This window comes from Carassius carassius, chromosome 24 (assembly GCF_963082965.1).
Source record: "Carassius carassius chromosome 24, fCarCar2.1, whole genome shotgun sequence".
Taxonomy (NCBI): Eukaryota; Metazoa; Chordata; class Actinopteri; order Cypriniformes; family Cyprinidae; genus Carassius; species Carassius carassius.
The window spans coordinates 11,478,323-11,503,892 of record NC_081778.1 but is presented as its reverse complement, the minus strand read 5'-3'; the positions used below and the strand labels follow the sequence as shown (position 1 = coordinate 11,503,892).

The following is a 25,570-nucleotide window of genomic DNA, read 5'->3' as shown; positions in this document are numbered from 1 at the left end:
CAGTTGACAAAACATTAACGCAACTTTAGTCACTTTCTCTCTCACTCATTAAATAGGAAGAGCCACACATTCCCCCATTCAAAAAATACTGCAAAAATGTCATACAGAAGACTATATTCATTTTACAACAAAAAATTTACTATAAAACCTCACAATAAACAATGCAGATTGAAGTATATGCACTATAGATGTAAATTTTACAACGTAGGTAGTGTGTCAAACATGGTCAGTTTCTTGTCATTTTGAAATTATTTATCTTTGTGCAAGCTTCCAGTTGATCTAATGCACGACAAGCAACCAACTGATTGTGTTCAAAAATACTTAATGTAATGACCAGCAGCATATCAGTTTGCATGCATCACTCCTCATGATTTGAAAATAAGAAAAAAACTATATTAATAATTTCTGGCCTAGCATTACAATCAAAACCTGTCTTTGTTATGGCATTTAGGATAATTGTGTACAAAAACAAACAAACAAAAAAAAAATCACTGATCAAATACAGAATAAGAGAATTTGAAAACATACATTAAGACTAACACTGGAGAGATCCTGTTGAGCAGTTCTTTATAAATGAAATACCATTGTACTATGCATGACAATCTTATCCTGATAAAGCTCAAGGACTGTTTGATTGAACAGCTTTTAGTGCTTTCAGAGGGCGGGGCTTGGAACGGAGGGGGTGGGGCTCTGCCAAATAATCATGTGACTTCGTTCTGATCTCTGTAGGACAGACTCACTGGCCCCATCACTTCCATCATCTCCTAAAGAGGAAAAAAGTAGTGAATTATCTGCTTTTCTTTAAAAAAAAAAACTAACATTCTCAATGGGAGAATAAAAAAATATATAAAGTCACAGTATAATAACTGCCAAAAGGAAAGTCACACCAATTCGGAAGTTGATGTATCCTTCTCCGCCACTGAGAATGAGCTGAGAGATAGTAACAGCGCCATCTGGTGAACTGGAGGAACTACGGCAGCCTGAATTGATTACAAAAATAGCAAAAAGAAACAAAGCAGTTAAAAATACATTTCTTCCCAATACTGTTGCCAATACTGGTCTTCCATCTACTCTTACTGAAAGTAAACAATATTTGTTTAGAACCTGAAGCAGAAATTATGAATTTAACTGCTTGTCGATGGCCATGGTAACAGAGCTGAGCTGAAGCAAGAGAGCAGTATGGTATAGAGCGGGACTCTGAACCTGCCAAAAAACAAGACAATGTATATCCAAAAAAAGTAGAAGTGTCACGATTCAAAACCACTCAAGGATAGTTACTCTTAGCGGGGAAAACAGCACTCACTGAGGGACAGGGGAACTGAGAAGATTGCACCACTTCCTGTTCCCACCCACAACCGCCCACTGGCCACAGACAAGGCTGTGATCTGAAGAGGAGAGAGAGACAGGAACGCAGAGCCTGCCAATTGAGACGGATAAATAAACATTAAATACACAATACATCGGTTTCAGCAGGATTTTTAAGACCTTTTTAAAGACCTGCAAAAATAAAATTAATTCCATATGAGAGGGGTATAGGGCAATGTCTATCGTATCGATTCCCCGGGAACACATGATAGGTAAAAATTGATAGCCTGAATGCACTGTAAGTTGCTTTGGATAAAAGCGTCTGCTAAATGCATAAATTTAATTTCATTTAAATTTAATATTAAACCATGAAATGACAGTGAAATGCATGATATACAGTTCAGATACAAGTTTTCACAAAAACAAAAAGTTTTATAAAATGATACACTTCACATTTCAGCCTTTAAATCATTTTTAATAGAATGGACGAGTCAAAAATGTGTATTATATAAATTTAAACAATTAATATCAATAAATTATTATATTAACATAAAATATTTTACATATTTTACTGTTTAGATTTTTATAATGCATTTTGTTCTTATTGATCCACCAGTTCACATGTAAATGAAATAATCAAAACTAAAGAACATATGAAAGCAAGTTTTTCTGTACATTTCGAAATAAGGTGCATTAAAAGTAAATAAATCCTTGATTATTATGAATATTTTAATTAAAAACGTATCTCCATGAACTATTCGATAAAATCCTAGTGCATTTATTCTATTAAATAACAGCAAGTTTTTGGATATGGTAAGATTAAACTTATTTTAGTGAATAAAGTAACAGGTTTTAGCTCTGCTGGGGTGGGGTTTATTTAATCTATATGCTCCATAAACGCATGTGGCTGTAAAAATTTAAATTTAACGTGGCTTTAAGCACTATGCATCGTTTAAGTTATTAATTGGTTATTCTTTAATTAATTGTATTACAAATTATACTACAAGTAGAAAAAACTGTAAATTGATAAACTGTTCGGCGTGATGATGTTTAATGTCTCCGTCCCATTTAGCAACTTGTTAGCAACTGACTTTTTAAAGAAACGTAACAGCTTTAAAAAAAAAATCATGAGGGATGTAACTGGTGTGTTTTATGTCGTAGAATAAAAAGTGTATCTTGAGCCTGTGTGAACCACAGACCTTATTTAAGGGATTTAACCAAAAACCCATTCAAAATATCCATTGACTCTGGGACGATGGAGCCGGAAGTGATAAAAGGCTAACTCGCTTCCAAGGTTTACCTACAAAGTGACATCTTAGTTCCATCACTCTATACCAGAGGCTGCAGTTTCATTCTTTCCATCTTATTTTTAATGTAAGAGCTGGCATGAACTTGAATGTGTGAGGTGATGTCAGCAAGCTCCATTTACCACATTTAGCTGTTCAAAACAGTTCACTGTGCTGCTGGATATTGTAAACTAGGATTTGAATTATTTTACATTTATTAATGTACTAATAAACACTCATTTGTATATATATATGTGTGTGTGTGTGTGTGTAAGAATACCCTGCCTACCCCAATAAAACAGGCTTATTGAAAATGCACATTCATTCTCTGCCAGCAGGAGGTGCTTTCAGAACGGCAGGAATAAAACTGTTTCCCGGTAACAGCAGAACACAAAGCCATGCAACACCGACTCTGAACCAACAGACTCTGAAACCTGCGCTGGTATTTATTTAATGAAATCATAGCCTTTTAAACTTCAATCGTCACATTAAGCCATATCGCAATTCTGGTCTTTCTGTCCCCAAATTTAAGACCTCCTGAAATTCTTTCTTGTACAATTGAAGACTTTTCTATAGCCTTAAATTTGATACAACTAAATTTAAGACTTTTTAAGACCCTGTGGAAACCCTGATACAATAAAATCATCTAGGGAAGCAAGATATATCAGCCACCATATCAGTATTGGCCCGATAAATGTAAATTTTTACTGTTATCGTTATCAACCTAATAAGAAAATCTGGCCAATATTTTAAAGCTTTATTCCCTTCAGAGACGCTTCCAAATGCGCCCTGTTCGCCATGATAGTTTTAAACTGCTTGAAATATGACTGGAATCACTTCAAAAAGGAAGTCTGTCATATAGGCTATATAAAACTATAATGAGAACGTTACTGTTAAATAATGTTATGACATCTTTTTTAGCCCGCTTTAGGGCATTGTTACAGGAAGAGTGCATCCGCAATGGAGCTACACCTTCATGACTAGCACAGATTCGTTTTCTTGAGCACTTGCGGCCTTTTGTGCAATTGTACATTGTAATATTGTGCTTATTTTATGCATATATATCTGATTTAGCTCACATAGAATGCGTTTGGTTAAGTTAATGGATGGCTTCAGTTTACCTGGAAATTTTTTTTCATGCAGCTCAAACAGCAGTGCACAACATTAAAAACTATGATTGAGATATTGTCTTATATATGCAACATTATAATGAGAACACGATTATGATAAAACGCTATGAATTTTTTGGGTTAGTTGCTGTGTTTCAGCGCGTTGTTACAGGAAGATTGCATCCACAACAGAAGTTAACCTACACATTATGGTAACAAGTAGTTATTGTTCACTTGTGGATTTGTGTCATTTTGTACATATACAAAGTTGTAATTTTATGTGATGTTGTATAAATATAGGTTGTGTTTCCTTTAGTTAAATAAGCTGATAGCAAAGCATTTCAGTTTATCTATATCGGTAATAGGCTGCTGTAATGTATGTTAAAGTGTTTGGGACATGGCTTTTAACAGTGAGACTTTTGTAATCAGGGTCTCAAAAATTATATACAAATTTGGATTTAGATTTATCGGCCAACATATCAGTTACCAACTTTCAAATATAAAGAATTATCAGTTAATGTTTTTGGCCAAAAATTTCATATTGGTGCATCCCTATAATCATCTGTCACTTTGATTCACTTTTAACGGATCCTCGTTAAATACATTTATTCATTTATTTTCAAGAAAAAAAAAAAAGATTTTAAATGATACACACCCATGCAAATAAAATTCCATAGATTACCCATATTAATGAATAAATACAATTCAAATACCTAAAGCTTTAGTCACTATGGATGATAAATCTACTTCCTGTAGAGGGCGGCCAGTTGTCCAATCAAAAAGCCTAAGAATGGGATCCAAACGGCATGCAGCCCAAACGCCACTTCCTCCTGCGCACAGAAAACGCACCTGCTGCTCAGTTCGCTCAGACACTGTGAACAATTTCTAAATGGACAGAAAGGGAAATGTAAACCAGTGAGGGTTCTGAAGCACGAGATGAACAATCAATGACACCTTTTCAATCCGAGACCAACCTCTACTTTCCGAATTTTCACACTGATGATGTAAACTTTATTCCAGTATCCCACCCAAAGACAGCCATCCTTAACAAGGCAACAGCGAATGGGCTGCAAAGGTGGTGTGCCAAGCGAAAGCATCTCTTGAGACTGGAGATTCCAGATGCCTAGAAAAATTATCATTACAAGCCATAAGTACAACTCATATCTAAAAAAAATACACCCAAGCAGACTAAACCGCAAACACACCTGAATTATGGGTGAAGAATGCAAAGATCCCATTGGCCAAGCCAGCGATCACCTCGCCCTCAGAATACCTTTACATATAGGAGGAATCCAACAGAAACCTCAGGAATTTCATTCACATCAAAGATGACAAACTGACAGTGAATCAAAATACTCCTACGTCAGAGAGTGAACCCCCTCAGAAAGACTGAAAGACTGCAAACAGCGGCACCTGGAGCTGGAGGATGAATGAATCAGCACACTGCAAGAGGACAACACGAGTAGATGATACGCCCATGAAGATAGATAAATAAATACAAAAATAAATAAATAAATAAGCCAGTTATTTCTATCTTTTGATGTAATGTGTCAGTAACATCAGTTTACATTTCCAAACATTCTTTTTGCCATTAACTGATTATTACTGTGGCAACGTCTCCAAGATTTTTGAAGAAACCTACTTGCAAAGCTACCTAAAAAATCGGTTTTAAATGAAAAGGGTGGTTAGGGAGAGAAAAATATTCCAAAACCTTCTGAAAATACAATACTAGAATTAACTGCACAATTAATAGAAATGTGAACCTTGGATTATTATACAATTTGCATACATACAAATATTTTGAAGAAAAGAAAAATTCAAGACGTTTTAAACTCTGACTTTGGAGCAGTTCTGTAGAATAGCCCATTTACTAAAGTAAGATGAAATGAATAAAAATGACATGCCCTCACCCTCCATCCTGGGTTCCAATCCACACAGTCCCCGGAGTCTCTCCTAACACAAGTGGAGATATAGTTAAAACACAACTCAGTGAAACACATTAACACTCAGTAACTCTTAGAAAATCCCACTGCTAGATTAGTTAATATTACTAGAATTTGAAGAAAAATGCCATGAAAACGTAAAAAATAATGCAGCTAAATGTAATAAAGAAAATATTAAACTATTAACTATTTTAAGTTATGGGTAAAGGGTCTAGCTTAGATACTTAAAATACATTCTAAAGTGCAATTTTATTTTCCTCAACTGGAAATTGAGGCAGAGGAGATTTTGCCATTCATTTAACTGTAAACTCTGTAAAAAAAAAATAGTTTGATCAGTTTTCTCAGTTGTCCAGATTTTCTATGTCTTTAAGACGAAAATAAATTCATTGACAAAATTATATAAATTATATATGCATTATATAAAGTTATTAATTCATCGTCAAATACTATGTTGCAGTAAGTGATGAGAGGTTTCTTCACGAGGTCCGCTGACCCATGCTGTGGTCAAGTGCATTTTACACAAAAATGGATTTTGCTGGCTTTATATAAAATTATTTGATTGGTTTATCACAGTAAGACCAAGTATGTTTTCGATTTAAGTTACAATGATCTGGAAAATATGATCAAATTGAGTTTTGTGTTCATTATTATCATATTTAGCAGCAAAAACAGTTTTCCATATTGACAATTGTAAAAAAAAAAAAAAAAAAAAAAAAAATTATATATATATATATATATATATATATATATATATATATATATATATATATATATATATATATATATATATATATATATTTTTTTTTTTTTTTTTTTTTTTTTTTGAAACAATATATATATATATTGTTTCTTGAGAACGAAATCAACAATCATTTCTAAAGGATTATCTGACTCCGGCACCATTTTTTTCTAGCGGAAACTCTGCACTGGAGACTGGAGTATTGACTGCTGAAAATATAGTTTTGCATCACAGGAATAAATTACATCTTAAAATATAAAGCAGTTATTAAAAATGGAAATAATATGTCACAATATTACTGTTTTACTGTGTTTTTTATCATGTAACTGCAGCCTTGGCGAGCATAAGACACTTCTTTCAAATACATTACCAACCCCAAACTTTTGAATGGTAGTGTACTCTGAAACCACAAGAAGTAAAAAGCAGCATTTTCCCACCTTGTAAACAGGTGGGAAATACCTTTTTAAACGAGTATTTTAAAGGTATTCAGTTTGAGAAATACTCAAGAAAATATCAAATTATACTTAAAGGGATAGTTCACCGAAAAATGAATATTACCCCATGATCTGCTGGAACATTGCTCTCTCATGAACACGCATAAGACAGTTAGTGAAAGCTAGAGATTACAGTTTATAAAGTTGTATTTATGGATATTTTTCTTACACAAATGCATTGCTTCATTTAAAAATGCCTTTATTAATCCCCCAGAGCCGTGTGAAGTGCTTTATATGATGGACAGATTCACTTCATTTTGCTTCAAAATCTAAACCACCATTCACTGCCATTATAAAGCTTGGATGAGCCAGGACATTTTTTTTGTTTTACAACTCCAGTCATATACACATAGGATGGCTCGAGGCTGAGTAAATCATGGGGAAATTTTCGTTTTTGGGTGACCTATCCCATTAAAATAATACTTAATTACTGTTACTCATTTCACCTCTGACATCAGAACACCAGAGTCAACTCTACAAAGTTGCAGTGCTCAGACTGACCAGTAGGGGGTACAGCACAGATGCATAATGCAGGGGATGTGGGTGGAAGGTTGAACTGATCCAGAATGGTATTGGAGCGAGCCGGGTCAATCACTGTGACTTCACTGCTGGAAGCAGGTCCAGTGATGGCCCACACAAAACACTGAGGATGGGAGGCGGGGTGTGAAATGTTTACAGCAATGAATGACATGATGCAACGTGGTAATCAGATGAAGGTGGAGGTTAAATGCATTTTTGTACAAGAAAACAACCTGTTTTGAAATACAAGTTTCCCACATTCAAGGAAAACCTGAAAATGAGGAAATTTCTATAGTGAGTACCATTTAATTCTAATTATTAGTGGTCCACCAATATTGTTTTTTTTGACAGCCGATGCCGATATCTTGGAAAGCAGGGTGGCCGGCCCATAGCCGATATAAAGCCGATATAATTTGTATTTTATATTTTAATGAATATTTAAGAAATCTGAAATCATTTGACAATGGATTAAAAAATAGTGTGTAAAATAAACATATAGTTTAGATGACAAAAATGCACACTTCACAATATCTCACAGCTGGATTAGACTAAGTTTGCCAGGTTTGTGAAAATAAATGTTCATTAGTCATTCAAAGATTTAATTAAAGTTTAAATGATATAAATGCGTATTTGCTTAATGCTAAAGGCAAACACGAAAGTATAATGTTTGCCTTTATATTCCTAATTCATTCAATTATATTCCAACATTCATTCCTTTGTTTTACCGTTCTATCTGATTATTAGACAGACTTCTATCCTTAGACAGAACTGTTAACAATGACAGTAAACAAGAGGGAGAGTGTGAGCAATGTGTGCTCAGCGCCGTCAAAATAAAGGTCCCACCTCGAACGATGTATCGGTCGACCACTACTAGTTATGCTTTGCTCTAAAATATTTAATCGGCTAAAAAATTGCTTGATTAATTGCTTAATCGGCTAAAAGTTGCATGAGTGTAAAATGTATGAAATTATTTTTAATAACCAGTAGTCACAAATGACTTAAAAAATCATGGAAATGCATTGGTCAGATGGTGTGGGAACCATACATGTTAATTAGCTGTAAAAGATTGTGAAGGTTTGTTGAACGTACCGTCTGCTCTCCTGATATCTCTGGAGGAACTGCAGCAGCACAAATGAGCTGTGAAAGATTAAATATTTATTAATCAACATCTTTTAGATCCCTGACCTTAATCTCCACTGGCTAAACTCAGTGGAAATGCATAGCAGAGGAACGAAGATCACTTCCTCTTCGGGTTACTTAGACTCTTGGTAAAATAAACAAAGTAAAATCGAAATTATGGCAACGTAAAAAATTAAGCACCTATTATAATATGTTCAACTTGAAACACAAGTAGAATTACTGACCATATCCTAACCTGAATTAACCTTCTAATCTTTTCTAACTGGGACACAGAGTAACTTTATGAAGTGAAATGTTTTTATTGTTAACTAAACCTAAAACCATCAAAAAACATTGATGATTGAAATAAAGCTAAAATAAAATAAAAAGTGAATAGTAGATGAACTACTAAATAACATGTTTGTTTCATGACTCCCCAAAAACAAATACCTGCCAATGACTGTGACACTAATGTTAAGCTTAAACTTGACTCACTACCTGTATAATGATTTATCCTTGTAAAACTCCCATCATTTAAACACACAACTCTTCTTGCTTTATTGTGGAAACGCAGACTTATATATGCATTACCGCCATCTATCTCTCAAATGGACCATTGACACTCTTAACTGAGATTGTAGATAGTGTCAATGGTCCATTTGAGAGATAGGTGGTAATGCACTTAAGTTTGAACTTAAGTCTGCAATCCACAGTAAAGCAAGAAGAAGAAGCCTCACGAGCTGCTGAGAACGCGCTCAAGAAGATGTGCTCAGGAGAGTTTCCTAATAGTTCGGACATTGCGTGAATCAGAGGTAAAAAATTATATAAATGCTGTTCAGTTTCTAGCACAGACTGATGTTTTTTGTCTTTACTCATCAATGTATCGTAACGAGCCGCAGGGTTTAATTTAGTTTTATTTGTGTGTGCGTGATTTCCATTCACCTTCATTATAAGACTGACAGACTGAAACGTCTGTTTGTGTTCAGCTGAAGAAACAAAGTCACCTACATCTTGGATGTCCTGGGGGTAAGCAGCTAAATATAGCATTTTCATAGTTGGGTGAACTATCCCTTTAAATGTTGAAATATTAAAATTAATAAGACTAAATTGAAATAAAATAAATAATAGCTTGATATAAATATTTACAAAAACAAACAAAAACTACTGAAAATGAAAAAAACAATATACATATAATAAAAAAAATGAAAATATAAAAATAAAAAATGCTAATTCAAAATAATAATACATACTATAATAGTATATAAAAAAAAATACTAAAACAACATGGAATGACTGGCCAGGAATTCTCACCTTCGCTGTAGCATCTCTCTGGTCCAGCAGTCTCAGCTGGATGAGGACGGGCACGTCTTTGGGCTCAGGAGGGAGTTCTGAGTCCTGCTCCACACAAATACACACAGATTTATAATTACACTCAGCGGACTTTAGTTAAGCAATATTAAATGTGCAAATGTCATAGATATTTGTAAATATTGTTTATAAGAACTCTAGGATAATATATGTTTCAGATGCACTTTGAGGTGTAGATGGCTCACTACCTGTTACTAAAGATAACAAAATATAGATGTGTTTACCTTCATGTCTGTAACAGCGAGGGGCATGCTCCAGCCACTGAACTGTTTTTTACCCAGAGCAGTCCACACATGAGTACGGATCTCCCTGTACAACTCTCTTTTCCTTAAGCTGAGAGATGGAGAACTTCTGTGAGAATAAAATTATTCATTTGAGCAAAGAGTAATAACAAAAAGCAAAAGTAACCAATGCTATACATAGTCCTTTTAATACACACTATCGTTGAAAAGTTTGGGTTAGTAAATTAAATTGATTAAAAGTCAGAGTAAAGACTAATTTTAATAATTTTAATATTTCAAAGAAATGCTGCTGTTTCGATTCATTGACAAATCTGGAAAACAAAAATATCAAAATATAAATGTATCAAATCTAAATGTAATAAAAATATTTAGCAGCAAAAAATATTTAGATGATGTGACATTGAAAACTGAAGGAATGGCTGCTGAAAATTCAGCTTTGCTATCACATGAATAAATTATATTTAAAAAATGTAAAATAAAAGTTATTATTTTATAATGTTATTGATTCACTGTATTTTGTATCAAATAAATGCATGCATGATTCGTGCAACAACAATAAAAAGTTATTTCAAAAATATTAACAGATCTTACCAACCTTCTTTACCTTCGTTATTTTTTTCACTAACCATGCATAACATTTTTTTTTCTCAAAAACACAATCATGTACATACATGCTGCTCACATATTATTATAGCCCAGTTTGTGCTGATTACAGTGAGATTAAACTTTAGCCATTTAGATATTTATAAGAAACTGAAAAAAGCACAAATGTCAGGGCATGACAAAACTTCTCCAGGCCCCAAAAATACCCTTAGACTCCAGAGGGTTAACTTTTGAATGGTAGTGTTTATTTGAGTGAATGACATTTCTATTCATTGGTATTTATTACGATTGTTCACAGCTGTTAACAATTGTAATTCTATTCTTTAAAAAAATAAACACTAGCTTCTCTAATCTTTTTGTATTCTATTAGTTTTCTTTTTATTTATTATACAATTAACAAAATAAAAAAGGTCTTTAACACTAGCTTGCTCTATTCTTTTCCTATTCTATCGGTTTTCTTTTTATTTCTTATATAATTTAAAACAAAAACAACAACAACAACAAAAACCTTGCTTCATGTACTGACTTGTTATAGAACTTGCATATCATTGCTCTCTTGTTGATTATGATTGTCAATCTCATTTGTAAGTCGCTTTGGATAAAAGCATCTGCTAAATGACTAAATTTAAATGTCAAACATTTGAATAAGTTTACATTAAAATTGACACTAATATACAGTCATGGCAAAACATATCGGCACCCTTGGTAAATATGAAAAGAAGGCTGTGAAAATTTATCTACATTGTTAATCCTTCTGGTCTTTTATTTAAAACATTTATAAGAATCTAACCTTTCATTGGATAATAAGAATTTAAAATGGGGAGAAATATCATTATGAAATAAATGTTTTTCTCTAATACACATTGGACACAATTAATGGCCCCCTTTTATTCAATACTTTTTGAAACCTTCATTTGCCAGTTTAACAGCTCTGAGTTTTCTCCTATAATGCCTGATGAGGTTAGAGAACAGCTCACAAGAGATCAGAGACAATTCCTGCATCCAGAATCACTCCAGACCCTTTAGATTCCCAGCTTCTCCTCTTCAGTTCACTCCACTCCACTTTCTTTAGGGTTCAGGTCAGAGGACTGGAATGGCCATAGCAGAAGCTTGGTTTTGTGCCCAGTGACCCATTTTTGTTGTTTTTGAGGTTTGTGTTTGGATTATTGTACGGTTGGAAGATCCAAACACGGCCTATTATGAAATTTCCAACAGAGTCATTCCCTTTTTGATTTTGTTTATTTTTTGGTATTTGATAGATGCCATGTACCAAAGATGTCATGAAGATTTCCATGACCTCCAGCAGAAATATAGGCCCACATCAAAAATACAGCTGTATATTTCGTTTTACACATGGGTTACTTTTTATCCTTGTGTGCACCAAAACCATCTCAAACCCACTAAAATCTTGAGTGGTTGCTGCTAAAAAGCTAATTTTTTTGTTTCATCTGACCATAGAAGCCAGTCCCATTTGATGTTCGAGTCATGTCTGATAAATGAATATGCTGGGGATTGTTTTTGGATAAGCTAGGATCATTTTTCTTGAAACCCTACCAAACAACATGTGGTGATGTAGGTGTTGTTTGACAATTTTTGTCAAAGGTTTTCTGACCCCAAGATTCAACTATTTTCTGCAATTCTCCAGCTGTGGTCTTTTGAGAGTCTTTGTCCACTCAAACTCTCCTCACCGTGTATTAGGACGATATAGACATACTTCCAGGCAGTTTCATAACATTTTATGTTGATTGGAAATTCTTAATTATTGCCCTGATGGTGGAAATGAGAATTTTCACTGCTCACGAATTTTTGAAGCTCTATTATCTTTTGCTGCACATCAGAAATATATTCTTTGGTTTTTCTCATTGTAATGGATGATTAAGGGATTTTTGGCTTTGTTTTCCCTCCTATTTATATTTCTTTTATCCATGGCTGGATCATTTCATGCTCATAATCACCCTGGAGTGCTCAAAATTGTGAATATGAATGGGAATATACCTCAGAGATATTTTACTCATAAGAATTTCTAGGGGTGCCAATAATTGTGTCCAACATGTGTTTGAGAAGAACATTTATTTCATATTTCCCCCCATTTTAAATTATTATGATCCAATGAAAGGTTAGCATTTTGTGATTTTTTTTAAATAAAAGATCAAAAGGATTAACAATGCAGATTAATTTTGACAGCCTTATTGGATCATATTTACCAAGGGTGCCAATTGTTTGAACATGACTGTATATTAAAAATGCTAGTCACACACACATACTCACACACGTTTATTTTTGTGAAAAGTGGGGACATCCCATAGGCATAATGGTTTATATACTGTAGAAACTGTATATTCTATCACTCTACATCAACCCTACACCTAACCCTAACCCTCACAGGAAACTTTGTGCATTTTTACTTTCTGAAAAAAACTCATTCTGTATGGTTTATAAGCGTTTTGAAAAATGGGGACATGGGTTATGTCCTCATAAGTCACCATCTCCTTGTAATACCTGTGTCATACCCATGTCATTATACAGAGTTGTGTCCTGATATGTCACAAAAACAAGAGCACACACACACACACACACACACAATTACTTATATACATCTCTTCTGTTGTTATTATTCTATTTTAATTTCAAAATTATTAAACATTTTGATTTATTTATTTTTTTGGTCGTTCATGAAAAAGTTCAATCAAGTAGAGCAAGCTCCAAGGTCATGCGGTATGGAAGCCCATTTCTGCCACTGAATAAAAATTTAAAAAAGGTAATTGCAACTTTTTTTCTCTCGCAATTCTGACTTTTTTTCTTGAAATTGCAAGATATAATTTTACAATTGCGAGTTATAAAGTCAGAATCGCTAGATATAAATTTGCAGTTGCGAATAATAAAGTTACTATTGTGTGATGTAAACTCGCAATTGCGAGATTTAAACTCGCGATTCTAAGAAATAATGTTGCAATTCTGAGAAATAAAGCAACCACCATGTGGAAAAAAATACATAAAATAGGAAATGACAGACACCCTCATTATAGTGCATCAAAGTCAACAAATTTTTAAGCAACTTACAAATTTTTAAACTATATTTACAAACTATACAAATTTATTGTACTACAAATAAAAGTTTCAAATAAATAAATAAATAAATAAAAAAAGAAAACATTTTTTAAATAAAAATAAAACCATATATAAAACCAACATGAAAAGGAACATGTTGTACAAACTAGATCAAAAGCCAGATCTAATGCCGTGTCATAGTGATGATGCACGTTATCGTGCGACTCTTTTACTGGCTGTTTTGAAGGAAGATCAACGTTTGCGACAAAAAAATTTGCAAACTGCCAGCTGCCACTCATTACCTCTCCCTATATATTGCCCTGTCTAGCGTCTTGTGTTTGTCAGAGCGTTGTTTAGTTTTTCCATGTCAAATTGTTCTGGACTTACGGAAGAGTCCAAGGTAGCTTTTGCTCTCACTCTACTCTCCGGCAGGGCCGCGTTATGGGGGACGGCGGTGTGGGGGAACCACCATCCTTGCTGTACCTCGTGAGGAGGAGGCACAGTGGGATCGATTTCTGCATGGGCACAGGCCAGTCATTAACGTCCTCTCAACTCTCCGGAGAGTGGTAACTCGAGTCGAGAGAACATGGTCGGTCCCCTCATCGATCACGAACCCATGCAGGTGGGTAGAGCTCGACTATCCCAAGAGGAGAGAGAGAGGCGGAGGTCCCGAGAACTATGTTTATACTGCGGTGGCTCGGGTCATATCCTTCGTACGTGTCCGGTAAAAGAGCCAGCCTGGTAGTAAGTTTGAGGCTACTATCGGGTGGGATCTCCGCCGGGAAGTCCTCAACTACATCCTCCACTCTCCTTCCGGTGAAACTGAGGTGGGACAACCACACTCACAGCTGTCACGCCCTTCTGGACTCTGGAGCCGAAGGTAATTTCATCGACACTGTCCTTGCACGTCACCTGAACCTTCCTGTCCTTCCTCTGTCCCATCAGATCCACGTCACCGCACTCAATGGCCAGGAACTGCCACACGTCACCCACACCACTGAACCCATAACCTTGCTCACCTCAGGCAATCACTCCGAAACCCTCTCATTACTCCTCATGGACTCCCCTGTAGCTCCCATCATTTTAGGTCATCCCTGGTTGGTCAAACACAATCCACGAGTGGATTGGGGTTCCAACACTGTCACATTGTGGAGTATAAGTTGTCATGAGTCTTTTCTGGTTTCTGCTTGTCCTGCTGTGTCTGTTTCTGTCTTTCAGGAGGAGACCATGGTTTTGTCAAACGTGCCCGCGGAGTACCTGGACCTGAAGGAAGTGTTCAGTAAGTCCCGTGCTGCTTCTCTCCCTCCGCATCATCCCTATGACTGTGCCATAGACTTAGTTCCAGGTAAGTCTCTGCCTAAAGGCAAGCTTTACTCTCTTTCTATTCCTGAGAGGGAGGCCATGAAGAAATACATTTCTGATTCTTTGGCATCAAGGTTCATCCGTCCTTCCTCTTCTCCAGTGGGGGCGGGATTCTTTTTTGTTGGTAAGAAGGATGGTTCTCTGCGACCTTGTATTGACTACCGAGAACTAAACAACATCACGGTAAAGAATAGTTATCCTTTGCCGTTGATGTCTTCAGTGTTCGAGAGGTTACAGGGAGCATCCATCTTCACAAAATTGGATTTACGTAATGCTTATCATTTGGTCCGCATCAGGAAGGGGGATAATTGGAAAACACCCCTAGAGGGCACTTTGAATATTTGGTGATGCTGTTCGGGCTCTCCAACTCGCCAGGGGTTTTCCAAGCACTCGTGAATGACGTGTTGAGAGACATGGTAGATCAGTTTATATATGTTTACCTGGATGACATACTGATTTTTTCTTCATCTCTCCAGGAACATGTGCAACACGTCAGACGAGTGCTCCAACGATTACTTGAGAATGGTCTTTTTGTCAAGGCAGAGAAATGTGTATTCCATGCACAGTCGGTTCCCTTCCTAGGATATCTCGTCTCGTCTGAGGGAATACATATGGATCCTGACAAGGTTAAGGCTGTGATAGATTGGCCAAGTCCAGATTCCCGTAAGACCATACAGCGGTTTCTGGGGTTCGCAAATTTTTATCGATGTATTATTCGTAATTTCAGCCAACTAGTCTCGCATCTGACCGCCTTGACCTCCCCCCCAGTACTTCGTTCAGGTGGTCTAATACAGCTGAAACTGTATTTTCCAACCTCAAGAGCCGCTTCGTTTCGGCTCCCATATTAATAGCCCCTGATCCGTGGTGGAGGTCGACGCATCTGAGGTGGGAGTAGGTGCAGTTCTTTCCCAACGTGCTGCCTCAGATGACAAGATGCATCCCTGCGTGTTTTTCTCACATCGTTTATCTCCTGCTGAACGTAATTATGACATTGGTAACAGTGAATTGTTGGCTGTCAAATTAGCATTGGAGGAGTGGCGTCACTGGTTGGAAAGGTCAGGGGTACCTTTCTTTGTTTGAACCGATCACAAAAACTTAGAGTACATTAAAACTGCCAAAAGACTCAATTCCAGGCACTTTATTTCGGTCGTTTTGATTTTTCTCTGTCGTACCCCCCGGGTTCCAAAAACATCAAACCCGATTCTTTGTCACGTCTTTTTGATCCTTCCAAATGCCCGGTGACTCCCGAGTGTATTTTGCCTGAGAATATAGTCGTCTCAGCACTCATATGGGAGGTCGAATCGAAGGTCAAGACGGCCTTAGAAGGGGTAACGCCTCCACCCGGATGCTCACCGAATCGTTTATTTGTGCCGGAGGAGTTACGGTCCGACGTTATTCAGTGGGGTCACTGCTCTAATGTAGCTTGTCATCCAGGGATAAGCCGCACCAAGGGTTTAGTAAAGCAACGATTCTGGTGGCCACTTATGGCTTGCGACGATCACAATTTTGTTTTGGCTTGCTCAGTTTGCGCAAGTGTTAAGTCGTCTAACCGACCTCCGGATGGGCTTCTTCAACCGCTGTCTGTCCCTTCGAGAGCCTGGTCACATATTGCTCTAGATTTTGTTACCGCCCTCCCGCCCTTTAATGGCATGACGGTCGTTTTGACCGTAGTGGACCGGTTCTCGAAGGCAGCAAATTTCATTCCCTTGCCCAAATTACCTACAGCCAAGGAGACAGCAGTCACTGTTATTGATCACGTCTTTTGGTTACATGGCCTCCCGGTAGACGTGGTTTCTGACAGGGGATCCCAATTTATATCCAAATTTTTGATGGAATTTTGTAAATTGTTAGGAGCAACGGTTAGTCTGTCTTCGGGTTATAGGGTGACCACCTGCTAATAAGCCCAAGGGGGGACAAGGGGTATGTTTCTGAGGGACAATCTAGGACACTGCCTTGCGCGGCGTTGCCCCCCAACCCCATGGGCAGACTCACTGATAGTGGTTTATCCATTTCTAGCACATACCACCTTACATGGTATATTAATAATGCCCTATTCCCCTGAACATGTGTAATTGCTGATGTATGCTCATGACAGAATTGACAGATGCACTTCCACTTATGATTTACTTTAGCTATTACATTTTATTTATTTTTCATTACAATTTATTCAATTTAAATCAATTATAATATAAAATTATAGGATTAAAATGAATTGTAGTTGCTCAACACCACAGGAACAGTTAACTCCAGAGGTTCACGGGGAGGAAGGATGGTGAACTCGCATGTTAGTAAAGGCAGGAGCATAAAAAAAAAAGTTTGAAACAGGACACACCTTCTCTTTTTTAATTGATGATGGCGGTGCCTCAGAGTCTCTTTCTCCATTTTTTGAATGGAAAGCGTGCATCTAAAGTATGCACGTGCGTGCGCTGTCATGACAACAACGGAAAAGTTGACAACAACCTAGTCAGCAGTTCAACTGAGGGGTGGGTGTGGCAACAGTAGCGTGCTGAACTGTCAAGTAAAGTTCGTTTGGCTGCCTGGGGCTCGAGGATATAGAGCGACCAACTTTTTTTGAGCAAGCATTGATTATGCGTGAAACAGTCTCAATTTGCGGGACGCATGAATTGGGCTTCAAACGCTGTGCGCGCACGCGCTACGCGGGATGGGTGGTCACCCTACGTCGGGTTATCACCTTCAGAGTAACGGTCAATCTGAGCGAGCCAACCAGGATTAAGAGAGAACGTTGCGATGTTTAGTCTCCAAGAATCCTTCTTCCTGGAGCCAACAACTCTCTATGGTTGAGTACGCTCATAACTCGTTACCAGTGTCAGCCACGGGCCTTTCTCCATTTCAGTGTAGTATAGGGTACCAGCCACCTGTTTTTCCTAATCTGGAATCTGAAGTCGCGGTCCCCTCCGCTCACGCGTTTGTCCAGTGGTAACACCGCACCTGGACCAGAGCCCGCGAGACTCTGCTCCAAGTGAGGGAGCGCACTAAGGCCAAGCCCTAATTGCAGTGCTAATTGACATAGCATTTATTACAGTATAGAAACTATTCTGCCTTATTATGTGATAAAAAGTGTTTGTAGTATATAAACAAATCATTATTATTTGTTATTGTCCAGCAGTTATAGATTTCTAAGCCAATTAAAAGCTAGAAATTAGAGAAAAATTCAGAAATAATTCGGTTGCACTTTATTTTACAGTACGTGTACTAACATGTACTTATAGTGTACTTACAGTGTATTTATCTAAGAAAGTTCTGGTAATACAAGGTAACTACATGGGGTAGGGTTAGGTTTAGGGTTAGGTTCAGGGTTAGTACCTAGTTATTACATAGTTATTGTAATTACTATAATAAGTACATAGTATGTACATGAGGAACAGGACTGTAAAATAAAGTGCTACCAATAATTCTGATATTCTGATTTGCTGCTAAAAAAGAAAAACTCGTATTATGATAATGTTGAAAACAGCTGAGTATAATCTTTTCAGGGTTTCTTTGATGAATAGAAAGTTCAAAAGAGCAGCATTTATCTGAAATAGAAATCTCTTGTAAAATGATGTCTTTATCATCACTTTTGATCAATTTAAAGAATCCTTGCTAAATACAAGTATAAATTTCTATCATTTATTTAACAAAACAAAAAATATATATATATACACTGACTAAGCTTTACTGTATAATGTTGCAAAAGCTTTTTATTTCACACAAATGCTGATCTGTGGATCCTTCTATTCATCAAAGAATGCTGAAAAAAAAATTACCCTTCTGTTTTAAATATTGATAATCCTCATATTAGAATGATTTCTGATTAATGTGACATTGCAGACTGGAGGAATGATGCTGAAAATTCACCTTTGATCACAAGAATACATTTCAAATATATTCAAATAGAAAACTGTTATTTTTAAGTACAAATATTTCACAATATTACAGCTTTTGCTGTACTTTGGATGAAATAAATGCAGGCTTTGTGAGCAGAAGAGACTTCTTTCAAAACATTAAAAATCTTACTGTTAAAAAACTGTTGACTAGTAGGCTATATAGATAACGGAAATGTTATATCGTAATGTTATATATATATGTGTATATATAACATTTGTATGTGTGTGTGTGTGTGTGTGTGTGTGTGTGTGTGATTTCTGTCCCCCTCACTTCTGAAAAGATGGCTATGCCCCTGGTTCTGCGCATATCCAAATGTTTCCACATTCGCAATGCATCTGAATGTTAAACTATAATATTTTTTTATTTTTTTAATGTAAACTAGATGAAAAAGATCATCCTCTTCACATGAGCAAAAACGTCCTTGGCATAACAGCAGAGTGGACCGGTATACTACGGTCTATTTAAACTGACCAGTGTAACCTTTTATATGTTTGGTTGACTGTACTTTATTTTAATAATGAACAGACTGCGATCTAAGTTTGAAATTAGAATGCACTTTAGATGTTCTGTGTCATTTATACCAAACACAAATGTTGCTGGTTGCTAGTGTGTTTGCAGCACTACTATTATTTTTTTTTAATATCTTTTATATTTTTCAGTTAGATTTTTATTTATAACATTTTATTTATTTTATTTAAATGTATATTTAAGTTTACATTTATGTTCCAACAAACTTGAAAAATTATGCTTGATAAATGCTCTAAAACTTTTTTGTAAATGATTGACTTTCTGATTGACTTCTGTCTGTGCTCAATAAATGATGATAAGTTTAGAAATGTTGTGCATCCACTTATTATTAGTGTGACATTTTAGCATGCAAATGAAGGGGAAAACTTCAAGATATCAGCCCTAAAAATCAGCAGCACATATTGGCCATCGGCTGACCCTGAACTCTAAACATCGGCAATAGAAAAAACGATATTGGTCGATCTCTAGTCACGGGTGATGCGTGTATGCAATACACAGCTCACGCAACAGGGGGTAGTAGAGTCGGGTGATATTAGCAGAGTCGGGTCACGTGATATTCAGATCAAAATGGCAACTGAAGAGGAGTGCATTCTATTGCTGATTTTACATCGGCGGCAACAAAGGCAGCGCAAAAATAGGCGGTGGTATGTTCACCCTTTAAATGGATGAAGAGATCAGGATGGGGAGTTTGTGTCTCTGCTGCTTCCCATTCGAAGCCTGGACGAGGAGAGACATTTCCAGTACTTTAGGATGTCGAAACTTAGCTGCCCCGCACCACTTCTGCATGCCACCTTCCACTTTTTGTGCGCCCTAGTGAATTTGTCACTGGCACTTTTCCAGTCTGTTTTCACTTTATCTAAGGGTTTACCCATCGCGGTTGCAACCTCTCTCCAGGCATTTTCCAACACTATTTTATTGGGCTGTAATTGCGATGAACTATCATATAAATGTGGATGTATACTGTATGTATAAGCTCACATAATTTTTCCTCTTCATCCGCCATTGTATTCAAACCTTCTTCTGTAAACATAATATACTTGAATTAATGTACAATACTTACAATGTCGCATCCACCGACAACTCATAGTGTTGCGTGCATCGGCGCGTCGCGTATCAAAAACTAGGACGACACATTTGGCTACGCACCGATGCATAATGGCGGCCGAAGCGTAGCAATGCGTAGCCTTGCTGACGCGTACGCGTACCGATGCATTGACTATGTGATGGCCCTTAGAGACCAGTAATCCCCACTTATCATGTAACACTATAATACAAAGGAAAATTAGCAGACAGACTATCAATTAGCAGGTATTTGAAACTGCTAAAAGCAAGAGGACTCACTCTGTTTGGGGTGATTTTGTAGAGAGTTGCTGTGGAGACACCACTGGTGTTTGTGCAGAAGCTGGTGTAGGAGAGAGGGTTACTGCTGGAGCTGTGGCTGGAGCTAACTGACCTTTTGTCAGACTTAGAAAATTATTAAACCTGCAAGAAAAAAAAGTGGTTCATAGTAGAAAATACCACAAACTGACTGTTAGAGACTGGTTGCACAGTAACCTCACCTGCTCCAGACACTACCCTTCTCTTCCACAGGGGGTTGCTCTTCTTTTATAACTCTAGAGCAGGACAGAATACATTGATCAGTGTGTATACTAGATTTTTTTTTATATATATATATATGTTCTGTATAAAAAAAATTTGGTCTGTGCACAAGTCACAATCCTAGGGTGTGAGTATGTGTCACAATGTGGTCAAAAATGTGTTTGTGCTCATTTTTAGCGCAATGCTATGAGATTTTGTTGCGAAGTTATTTACTGGATTAAATCATAATAGCAAATAAACAGACAAGCCACATGAACATTTCTGTTAAAGACTTGGGAGAGGGAGTTTAACACACTTCTGAAGCGGAGCATGCCGCAGAGATTCCTGCAGTTCGAACAGTCGCTCTTTGTACTGATTCTTCTCCATGACCACCCGGGCCATTTCAGAACGAGAGAAGCGACGGAGGGAAGTAGGTAGCACAGCCTGGAGAGAACCAGAGAGAATGAGGCAGGAATTTCAGACTGATTTCAGTGTTTCTTGGAAACAGTAAAGTAGAATTTCCATAAACATCTCTGAAAATATGCTTTGCAACTGAAATCTTTCATAAAGACTTACATCAGGGTCCAGGGACTGGACTTTCTCAAGCTGTTTTTGTAATCTGTTTTAAAGTATAAAAAACTATTTAATAAGAAAACACACACACATATACATATATAACCAAACAAACACACACAAACTGTTGTCTAGTAACTTGAACTGTTAAAATTACTATTCAAGAGCTTTGGTTCATTTATTTATTTATTTTTTTATTTATTTTTGATAAATCAATCATTTTACTCAGCAAGGAAACATAAAGACATTTATCATGGTACAGAGTGTTTTTGTTTAAAAATAAATGCTGTTTCTGTTGAACTTTTTATTCACCAAAGAATTAAAAAATGTACCATTGTTTCCACAAAAATATTAATCATCATGAATGTTTTCAACATGATAATATGAAATGTTTCTTGAATGATTTGTGAAGAATCACATGACATTGAAGACTAGACTAATGGCTGCTGAAAATTCAGCTTTTCAGCTTCAACTCAGATTTTTATTGTAATATTTCATAATTTTACTGTAATTTTTGACCAAATACCAACTCCAATCCAAGGCTTTTGAATGCTAATGTGAATATTTTTCTTAATCTCAATCCTTTGAAATGTTCATCATTCTTTTTTCCAGAAACATACTAAGCAGTGTAATTTTATGTAAACAAGTTCGACCTTTAACTATGTTATTTCCAATGCTATATAAAAACGATTTCGTAAAGTATTCAGTAAACTGCTGAAACTGAAATAAGTTGGAGTAAATTCCAGGTTTTACATGAAAATCTGTAATTCACATTACCGCTTGATTTCATCCTCCATCTCCTTGGTTTTTCCTTCCAGTCGGCTGATGGTTTCACGGCAAGAATAAAGTTCCATATTCAGGGCAGATCTTTCACTGGTCAGCTCCTCAACACGGGATATAAGGGCCTTACGAGCAGTATCCACCATTTCACTGAGACAGAGGCAAAGACAGGCACAGAGAGAGGGATACACCATGGATAGAGATAAAATTAAATTGTTGATATGAGTCATGATCAGAGGCTCATTAAACACTCAACAATGACAATAAACAGATTTATATATAAAATTGTATTCTATCTTACTGAGTGTGTTTTAGTTCTTCATATTGAGAAAGAATCTGCTCAAACTGGCCTGTGCTATCTGCAAACAAAACAAAAACACAAAAAGATTCAAGCACACATGCCAGCCATTATTTAGACAGTGATGAATCTATATTAAGTAACAACTTAATTATAAACAACTTAACTATATTAAGTATTTCTTCTGCAGTTGTACCTGCACTCACTAACATCATTAACACATCCCTTAACACTGGTGTTTTCCCCTCAGCTATTAGACAGGCTCATATAAACCCACTACTTAGGAAACCCACCCTTAACCCATCACTTTTAGAGAACTACAGACTGATTTCCCTTCTTCCTTTAATTGCAAACACACTTGAATGAGCTGTGTTCAACCAAGTCTCTGCCTTTCTCACACAGAACAACCTCCTCAACAGCAACCAATCTGGTTTCAGAAGTGGACGTTCAACCGAGACTGCCTTGCTGTCAGTTGCTGAAGCCCTAAGACTGCCAAGACCAGATTCCAAATCTTCAATACTTATCTTGTTGGATCTGTTCACCGTTTTTGACACGTTTAACCACCAGATCCTCCTGTCAACCCTACTGACAAAGGGCATCTCAGGAACCGTACTCCAGTGGTTTGAGTGTTAACTCTCAGATAGGTCCTTTAAGATATCTTTCAGAGGTGAGGTGTCCAAGTCACAACATCTAACTACTGGGGTGCCTCAAGGGTCAGTTCTTGGACCACTTCTCTTCTCGGCCTACATGGCATCACTAGGTTCTGTCATTCAGAAACATGGCTTTTCATATCACTACTATGCTGATGACACTCAACTCTACCTCCCACTCCATCTTGATGATCAAATAGCTGCTTGCATCTCAGCATGTCTAACAGACAATTCTTGCTGGATGACGGACCATCACCTTCAACTCAACCTTGCCAAAACAGACCTGCTTGTGGTTCCAGCAAACTTATTGTTTCATCACAATTTCACCATCCAGTTAGGCACATCAACCATAACTCATTTAAAAACAGCCAGAAACCTTGGAGTTATGATTGATGATCAGCTGTATTTCTTAAACCACATCGCTAAAACCCAAAGAGATATTGTGATTTGCACAGCCTGTCAGTTAACGACAGCACTGTGTAGTAAACGCTGCTCTATGTGAAATCATGCACGTGATGGAATTTACAGCTGATTAGAGAACCGGCTTTACTGACGAGATGCGCATTAATTATTGGCCAATATTTATTGTACACCCCTAGTTTTTATATTTAAAGAATTTGCCACTGACTAATCAAACACAATTTTTGAGCAGTGTAGAGTAGCGCTTGTTGTTTGTCATTTCTCCGATCGCAAGTGCAAACATGGTTTTATGTTTACATGGCGCAATATGCAACGCAACATAAAAAGACCGTATGAGTCATTTTAATGAGTAATTATGTCCCCACTGGATGCATTTCTATCACACACTTGAGGTATTCGGCCAATCACAATGCACTGGATAGCTGGCCAATCAGAGCACACCTTGTTTATCACAATTTTGAGCTTTGTAAGAATCAATACGTATCAGAAAGGCTGGGCATAGAGGAGCAACAATAATGTACAATATAAGGAAAATAATGTGTTTTTTATCCTTATACCACATAAACACATTGCATTACTCCAAATACACAAAATAATGTTATCAACGTCATATGACCCTTTTAAAAAACAACAACAACACTAGCTTCTCTAGTCTTTTTCTATTCTATCGGTTTTCTATTTATTATACGAGTTAAAAAAAAACATGCTACGTGTACTGCATTAAGCTAACAGACTTGTTATAGCACCTGCATATTATTGCTCTTTTGTTGATTTTGATTGGTTCCATTGTCCTCATTTGTAAGTCGCTTTGGATAAAAGCGTCTGCTAAATGTTTAAAAGTAAGTAAAGCATAATGTATAGTTAGTCAATGGTTATTAGTGCTAAATAAACCCATTAAAATAAACAAGGGGTCTTGAAATGATCCTGAAATGGTTTATTTTACAAAAATGACCAACTGACTGTACAGTCGTGGCCAAAACTTTTGAGAATTCAGTTTTTTCTGTGATGTACTGAAATATAATTACAAGCACTTCATACGTTTCAAAGGCTTTTATCGACAATTACAGGACATTTTTGCAAAGAGTCAGTATTTGCAGTGTTGGCCCTTCTTTTTCAGGACCTCTGCAATTCGACTGGGCATGCTCTCAATCAACTTCTGGGCCAAATCCTGACTGATAGCAACACATTCTTTCATAATCATTTCTTGGAGTTTGTCAGAATTAGTGGGTTTTTGTTTGTCCACCCGCCTCTTGAGGATTGACCACAAGTTCTGAATGGGATTAAGATCTGGGGAGTTTCCAGGCCATGGACCCAAAATTTCAACATTCTGGTCCTCGAGCCACTTAGTTATCACTTTTGCCTTATGGCACGGTGCTCCATCGTGCTGGAAAATGCATTGTTCTTCACCAAACTGTTGTTGGATTGTTGGAAGAAGTTGCTGTTGGATGGTGTTTTGGTACCATTCTTTATTCATGGCTGTGTTTTTCGGCAGAATTGTGAGTGAGCCCACTCCCTTGGATGAGAAGCAACCCCACACATGAATGGTGTCAGGATGCTTTACTGTTGGCATGACACAGGACTGATGGTAGCGCTCACCTTTTCTTCTCCAGACAAGCCTTTTTCCAGATGCCCCAAACAATCAGAAAGGGGCTTCATCTGAGAATATGACTTCGCCCCAGTCCTCAGCAGTCCATTCACTATACTTTCTGCAGAAGATC

The 25,570-nt window shown here is 36.8% G+C and overlaps 1 protein-coding gene across 2 annotated transcripts in view; it reads right to left on the bottom strand.

Moving 5' to 3' along the window:
• Window positions 1-588: 588 nt before the first annotated feature.
• Window positions 589-25,570, bottom strand: part of LOC132102801 (C-Jun-amino-terminal kinase-interacting protein 3-like) — a 33,463-nt gene continuing 8,481 nt past the window's right edge. For both annotated transcript variants that reach the window (XM_059507453.1, XM_059507454.1), the window contains exons 9-27: window positions 22,786-22,843; window positions 22,482-22,634; window positions 21,708-21,750; window positions 21,448-21,575; window positions 21,113-21,166; window positions 20,895-21,035; window positions 10,107-10,233; window positions 9,826-9,909; window positions 8,485-8,532; window positions 7,378-7,519; window positions 5,611-5,653; window positions 5,063-5,143; window positions 4,906-4,973; window positions 4,675-4,823; window positions 4,414-4,585; window positions 1,304-1,417; window positions 1,105-1,203; window positions 888-980; window positions 589-764 (exon numbers count right to left, since the gene is read on the bottom strand). In XM_059507453.1, coding sequence (XP_059363436.1) covers window positions 655-764; window positions 888-980; window positions 1,105-1,203; window positions 1,304-1,417; window positions 4,414-4,585; window positions 4,675-4,823; window positions 4,906-4,973; window positions 5,063-5,143; window positions 5,611-5,653; window positions 7,378-7,519; window positions 8,485-8,532; window positions 9,826-9,909; window positions 10,107-10,233; window positions 20,895-21,035; window positions 21,113-21,166; window positions 21,448-21,575; window positions 21,708-21,750; window positions 22,482-22,634; window positions 22,786-22,843 — 1,907 coding nt within the window. In that variant the 3' untranslated portion in view covers window positions 589-654. The remainder of the gene's footprint in view (window positions 765-887; window positions 981-1,104; window positions 1,204-1,303; window positions 1,418-4,413; window positions 4,586-4,674; window positions 4,824-4,905; window positions 4,974-5,062; window positions 5,144-5,610; window positions 5,654-7,377; window positions 7,520-8,484; window positions 8,533-9,825; window positions 9,910-10,106; window positions 10,234-20,894; window positions 21,036-21,112; window positions 21,167-21,447; window positions 21,576-21,707; window positions 21,751-22,481; window positions 22,635-22,785; window positions 22,844-25,570) is intronic.